The sequence below is a fragment of the Lithobates pipiens genome, unplaced genomic scaffold (assembly GCF_037356315.1).
Source record: "Lithobates pipiens isolate NorthernLeopardFrog02 unplaced genomic scaffold, aLitPip1_a1.2 Scaffold_28, whole genome shotgun sequence".
Taxonomy (NCBI): domain Eukaryota; kingdom Metazoa; phylum Chordata; class Amphibia; order Anura; family Ranidae; genus Lithobates; species Lithobates pipiens.
In genome coordinates, this window is record NW_027507789.1 from 227,210,315 (window position 1) to 227,217,064 (window position 6,750).

At 46.3% G+C, this 6,750-nt stretch overlaps 1 protein-coding gene across 1 annotated transcript in view; it reads right to left on the reverse strand.

Moving 5' to 3' along the window:
- Positions 1-1,347: 1,347 nt before the first annotated feature.
- Positions 1,348-6,750, reverse strand: part of PITPNC1 (phosphatidylinositol transfer protein cytoplasmic 1) — a 196,492-nt gene continuing 191,089 nt past the window's right edge. Inside the window, exon 10 of the mRNA XM_077460645.1 lies at positions 1,348-1,487. Coding sequence (XP_077316771.1) covers positions 1,482-1,487 — 6 coding nt within the window. The 3' untranslated portion in view covers positions 1,348-1,481. The remainder of the gene's footprint in view (positions 1,488-6,750) is intronic.

Below are 6,750 nucleotides of genomic sequence, written 5' to 3' on the forward strand. Positions count from 1 at the left end.
ATGATAAAAAAAAAAAAAAATAATAATAACAATGACAGAGTCTGCCCCATGAATGAACTGGTTCATGCTTCCCACAATAGATGACTCTTAAACGCGTATGTACAAAGGTTTGCCCTATCACACTACTAACAAAAGTTCGCTGTCGCCTTCTTGTGCTAGCAGCAACAGGCTGCGCTCATGCTACATCTTTACATGATTAATGTGCTTACCCGTTAAAAACTAGATATAGAGAACCTCTAAAAACATGCATCCCCGGCAGAAAGCCCCCGCCCCCGAGGAGCCAGAGAGCATCAAACCAGCCCACGTGACCTTATATGGTCGCCTGTTTATAAACTGGATATTGAATGGCTTCTCTTCCAGAACACAGATGTGACAGAAAAAAAAAAGCGGTTTCTAATGTTTTTGGATACAAGCCGATGTAAAAAATAAAATAAAAATAAACGGTCAAGTCCTTCTTGAGTTATCTCCCTTTTTTTTTTGTTGCACCAGCATCTTCTATTATACATCGAAATGTCACTGGAATGACATTCTTAACCTTGTGGTCAGATTTTATAAGACGATGATTGTCTTTTTTTTCCTTTCGGTTTCCGTTGCGTTCTGGAAAACAGGTGACAGCTGATCACAAGGCTGAATTCTACAGAACTGAAAAAAAAAACGCAAAAGATGCGCACGTTTTTTTTTTTTTTTTCTATTCTGTATTCTGTTCATGTGCAAAGACGGCTCCCCGTATCTGTAAATTCTGGACCTATGAAAAAAAAAAAAGACTCGACAAGGAACTGAATGCGTCGGGTAGACTTGGAAATATGTACATAAAGGTAGGCTAAATGAGGTTAAAGCTTTACATTATGGATTGTCGTGTTATTGTACAACTACCCATCTAAAAACAAAGATGGCGGAAAACGATCAAAAGAGGCTCTTCTTGTTATCGCGAGAGGCCACTGTCACCATTCGAGCAGCAAGAGGAGATTGTGTGTAAGCGGTAACAGGGAGCAATGGTATGGGAAGCACTGAATCGAACAGCTTACGGCCATAAAGAGTCTACAGGCATGGCTTCGGAAACGCATAAGCCTATGATTATGTTTGTTGAAAATGGGTTTTCAAAAAACCCCTTTGCGTCTGGAGGTGAGGGGGGGGGGGTAGGTGGGGGTGGGGTAGGCGGGGGGGGTCCTGCTATTGACTCAAAAGTTATTCCGAATTCGGAAGAAATGGCTTATTAGATGTAAACATGCTTTGTGCGTTAAGGGCGGGGTCGGGAAGCGTTAAGGTTTCCGGTGCAGATTTCTTCCGGGGGCGGTCTTTGGGGACGGTCAGGAACTCCGGAGCTTCGGTGGTCAGAGGGGTGGAAGGAGCACTGGAGGGTCCGCTGCGGGCGATAGAAGGCAGCGTAATGTCAGTGATGGAAATGGCGGGTGGGAAAATCCCGATTTTCTTGTTAGTGGCTTCCTGAGTGGTCCTTTCGTATTCTCGCACTTCGTCCATCGTCATGTCTGTAGGCAGGGAGGAAAAAAATAAATAAATAAATAATCAAAACACGTTATATTTAAAGAATATTTAAAAGATGAATAGAAGCAGCAGCTAGCACACAATTTGCAGGTAACCAATTAGAACATGTGTAAAAAAAAAGGCGAAAAAATGCACCGCTGGTTTCTAAAAGACATAAATAGTGCAAATAAATCGCACCAAGGTGGGTTAAAAATGTGCAAACAATGAAACAAAAAAGCTTAAAAGTTCATTTATAATCCTCATAGGAAATCAATCAGTGGTAAGTGATGTCAATCAAGCCTGAAGAATCCTCCATCACCAGTGACCAAACATAGCCGCTCACCAGATATCCATGACCTCTAATGAAAAATGCGGCCAGCATGCGCAGTATAACTCAGTGATTGGGGCCAGACTCCAGGTAGATTCAGTCATCCGGTTCACACCGCTTGCCCCACTTTCTCCAGTATCAGGATCAATTACACCACCAAGACAGTCGTATGTCTCTCAAGACATACAGGTCATAGAGAAAGCAGAACCATCTCATAGTGCAGTAAACTCCCAAGTACAGTATTTATTCAAAAGTATTGCCCTTCCAAAGAATAAAAAGAAGAACCCACCATATTGATACAGCGTTGTTTCAAACCAACAAGATGGCCGCCACCCGTCTCGTTGTGGCTCCACCCAATGTTCTTTTGACAATGAAACACATTGGGTAGAACAAACAACCTGTGACGCCATCACATACCAGGACGGATGGGGGCCATCTTGTTGCTTTGAAACAACGCTGTGTCGATATGCTGGGCTCTTTTTATGCTATGCAAGGGCAATATTTTGAATAAATACTGTAAGAGTCCAGGGCTTACTACGCATGCACCAAGGGGGCATTGCCGCAAGAGGAAATCTGTGCCAACTGAGCATAAGACCTGATGGAAAAAGGCAGGAAAATGCCCAGCAGGCGCACAGGAAGTGACCTCAACCTGATGGAAAAAGGTGGGAAAATGCCCAGGAGGCGCACAGGAAGTGACCTCAACCTGATGGAAAAGGGTGGGAAAATGCCCAGGAGGCGCACAGGAAGTGACCTCAACCTGATGGAAAAAGGTGGGAAAATGCCCCAGAGGCGCACAGGAGGTGACCTCAACCTGATGGAAAAAAGCGGGAAAATGCCCAGGAGGCGCACAGGAAGTGACCTCAACCTGATGGAAAAAGGCGGGAAAATGCCCAGGAAGCGCACAGGAAGTGAACTCAACCTGATGGAAAAAGGCGGGAAAATGCCCAGGAAGCGCACATGAAGTGACCTCAAACTTCCATATATAAGCCCAGCCCAGACACTGCCAAATTGCTGGATTATTTCCAGTCCCCCCTTGTTCCTGTGCTAGTGTGTGATCTGTCTGAACTTGTTGTGACCTGGAAACCTATTTGACTACTCTTGTTTGCTGCTTGTCATTGACCTCGGATTTGTACCTTGACCAATCTACTTCTTTGCCCCTTTTGTACTCAGCTGTCAGATTGGAACCGACCCCAGCTTGGATCTCGACCATTCTTCTTCTGATTAACCCTTTAATGCTTCGTTGCCAAACTGGACTGGACCTCGGCTCGGATCTCGGACTAAGGCATACATGGCGCTCCGCACCCCTGGCACATGTGCCGCTCTGTGTCCACCAAGTCTCTGTCTCCATCTTAAGAAGCTTTAAGGACCCGAGGTGCAAGGGAGGCCTCCCCACTACTTCGGTCTCACCTCAGGTACATGGCTCTGGTGACAAATACTGTTCTTTGGAGTTCACTACACTATGAGATGGTTCTGCTTTCTCTATGACCTGTATGTCTTGGGAGACATACGACTGTCTTGGTGGTGAATTGATCCCGATACTGGAGAAAGTGGAACAAACGGTGTGAACCGGATGACTGGTTCTACCTAGACTCTGGCCCCAATTACTGAGTTTTATTGCACTTGTTGACCGCTTTTCCATTAATGGTCATGGATATCTGGCAAGACTGGACATCACTCACCACTGATTCATTTCTTATGAGGACTATGAATGGACTTTTAAGCTGTTTATTTAGTTGTTTGCACACTTTGAACTCACATTGGTGCTGTTTAATTGCACTATTTATGTCTTTTAGAAAACAATGCTGCACTTTCACCTTTTTTACATTTAAAGAACATTGAAATGGGAACCTCTCAAGATTGTATAATCTGCTTCTTAGACAGGTTTGACCAATGTCCAGGCTACCCACTGGTTCAAGTCCCCCGAATAGGTGACAAAAAATGGCTCCTCCTTCCATGGGAAGACTAAAAACTCCTTCTCAAACAAGTATGAGCAGCCAGGACAAGCGTCCTTTAATAATTTATAGCTTATTTATTAGAGCCATTTCCTAAAGGTTCTTTCGCTTGTACCTCAAATGTCTGGGTCACAGGAGAGTCCCTTGGCTTGATATGCACCTGGAGTGTCCCTGTGCTAAACACAAGCCTTGGAGAATGGATGTTGGCCATAAACCATAGAAAAGAAAATGGCACGCAATGGAGTTGTTGCCCTTGGAAGTCATTCCCAATCCTTGCTTTATTTGTCCATAAACTGAAAGGTAAAAATCTAATTGGTTTCTATTGGCAATAACTATTATTTTATTTTCTCTGTTTTTTTTTGTTTTTTTTTTATAAATCATCCCCCTTAATGTTGTATGGCTTTACAGAGCGAAACCCAGGATTATCTCTCCAGACATGGTCCAAAATGAGACTTTACGATGACACTTGGATTATACCTCAGTAGCTCACTCCAGTTCTCTCTGACTCCATCCAAGGCTGTAAGCATTAGGAGATAATGGACGGGGAATTGTGGGAAGGCCCAGCACGCTGTCATATTGGTCTCAGCTGCTATCGTAATAAATAGAGGGTTGGGGATCTGAACCGCGTTAGTGGCATTAAACGTGGTGGTCTTTATCAAAATGGTGACCGTCTACATACAGACGGACTCCCTGTTGCATAAACGTAAATGAGATGGGTAAAAGATGGCTTCAGATCCTGTTCTCCAGCTGTAGAGAACTCCTTAAGAGACGTTTCGCCCTTTTTGGGGCTTAATCGTAGATTAGTGGTGGTCTTTACGTATTAAGTCCTACCCTATGGGAGGTCCTAGGAGAAAAAGGGATCTTCACCAGCACTCCTTGGTATAGTGTAAATCTTGTCCTATATTCACATAAAGCAACGGGCATCAAAGGCCCGACATTTCAGGACCTTGCAGGATCCCTTTTTTAAGGCATAGTGGGAGGTCCTGACACAGACTAACAAGAACCGTGTGTCATATGGTACGCCATACACATTTGTTATCCCTTTGCAGCAGCTAGAGGTTGGAGATCCATTAAGCCTCGTACACACGAGTTTTAATGAATAGTGGGTGTTTCTGATGCCTTGGTATTAAAAAGACCTACAGCGGGTACGCCGTGGCCTACTCTGAAACAGCACTAGAAGCAGGGCAAGCTGGAATGGGGGGCATTTGCCTCCTGAGCCAGTCCTAATAATATATGTTAGGCTGGTGGCCCTGAATGGGGATGCTTCACCATTTAGACATACAGTATAGCAGTGCAGGACCCACATTCAGTGACACATGGTCGGTGTTAAAAAGCTACCTGTTCCCCCGGTTAGACCTGTGAACATAGAAAATGCTAGAGGGAAATTTTCCAGCACCGACTTCCTATGGAGTGCGACCGAAGGTTGAGAGCCACAAAAGGAAGCCACTGCTGGAAAATGTGGGCTTGTGTCACAATAAACCCCATCTTTTTTAAGCACACCCACCTGTCACCAAGCACTGTGGTACCGTTACTCACTCTGCATGGTATGCTTTAGACCAGGGGTTCCCAACCCCTCAGGCCGCGAACCAGTACTGGTCTGCGGACTGTTGATGACTGGGCCACGCAGCAGAAGGTGGAGCGACAACCACGGTCCAGACAGGACTATCACGGACCGGGGGTTGCCACTCACCTCCTGCTGTGCAGCCGTGTCACTTACCCCCGTGTGTCCTATTTTGGGTCTCCCGCCCCGCCGACAATATCAACCTATAAAGCAGAGCAGAGGGGCTGGAGTTCTGCACAGAGAGCAGGAGTCTTTTCATGTTAACAAGTGGGCAATCATCCCCTTGTTAACATGATAAGTTGGGCAGCTTCCGCCCTCCATCCAGATCTGCAGAGAGGCCTGGGAGAAGACACATGGCTGAAAACCACCTCTGCCCTGCCACAGGTAGGACTGTGCAGGGGAGGCAGAGACTGAAATGGGGCAGTGAGGAAGGAAAGGGGGGGTGAAGCATGACTGCAAGGGGCACTGTGATGGGGGGGCTGTGATTGCTAGAGGCACTGTAATATAAAGGGGACTGCACTGTAAAGGGACACTGCAATCATTACAGTGCCCCTTAACAGTACAGTCCCTTTTATATCACAGTACCCTTTTACAATGTATTCCCCATTACGATACCGAGCCCCTTTACAGTGTAGTCCCCTTTACATCATGGTGCCCCCTGTTACATTAATGTAAAGAGGACTGCACTGTAAAGGGGCAATGTAATGTAAACGGGGACCGTGGACACTGTAAAGGGGGTTGTGGTGTGACGAGGGGCTGAGGACAGACTCAACCCCCCTGTCCCTGGAAAAATTGTCTTCCACGAAACCAGTCCCTGGTGCCAAAAAGGTTGGGGACCGCTGCTTAGACCACAGAAATCTGTCTCTGCCATGAAAGGACTAGTCAGTGGTCCCCAAGGTCAAAGGTCCCCGGCAGTTCTCCTTGAAGGCTGTGGCCCATTTACAGTATGAAGCACTTCAAGCATTTTGCATTTTTCTACTTCTGGTGACTCGCAGTAGGAGACCGGCTGTGAAGGCTTGAAGGCTCCACTGCCGGTTTCCCTTAGTTACAGTGGCGGCGCTTGCACCCGATTCAATGAACAGATGAGCCTCAGGAGGGCCGACATTGCGGGCTGCCTGGACAGGTAAGTGCCCTTATTAAAAGTCAGCAGCTACCCAATTTTTTGAGGGTGGAACTTTGCTTTAATGTTGCAGCAACTTTAAAAAGGTTCCTACACTACTTTGGTCCAACTTTCATGCGACTTGAGTGCAATGCAAACCCTTAAAGCGGAGTTCCACCCAAAAATTGAACTTCCGCATTAAGTGCTGGTGACCCCCTGACATGCCACATTTGGCATGTAATTTTTTTTGGGGGGGGGGGGGGGAGCGGGTACTTAGTTTTTAGGGGCACCCAGCTCCCACTTCCCTCCCTGGCACCGCGTTGCCGGA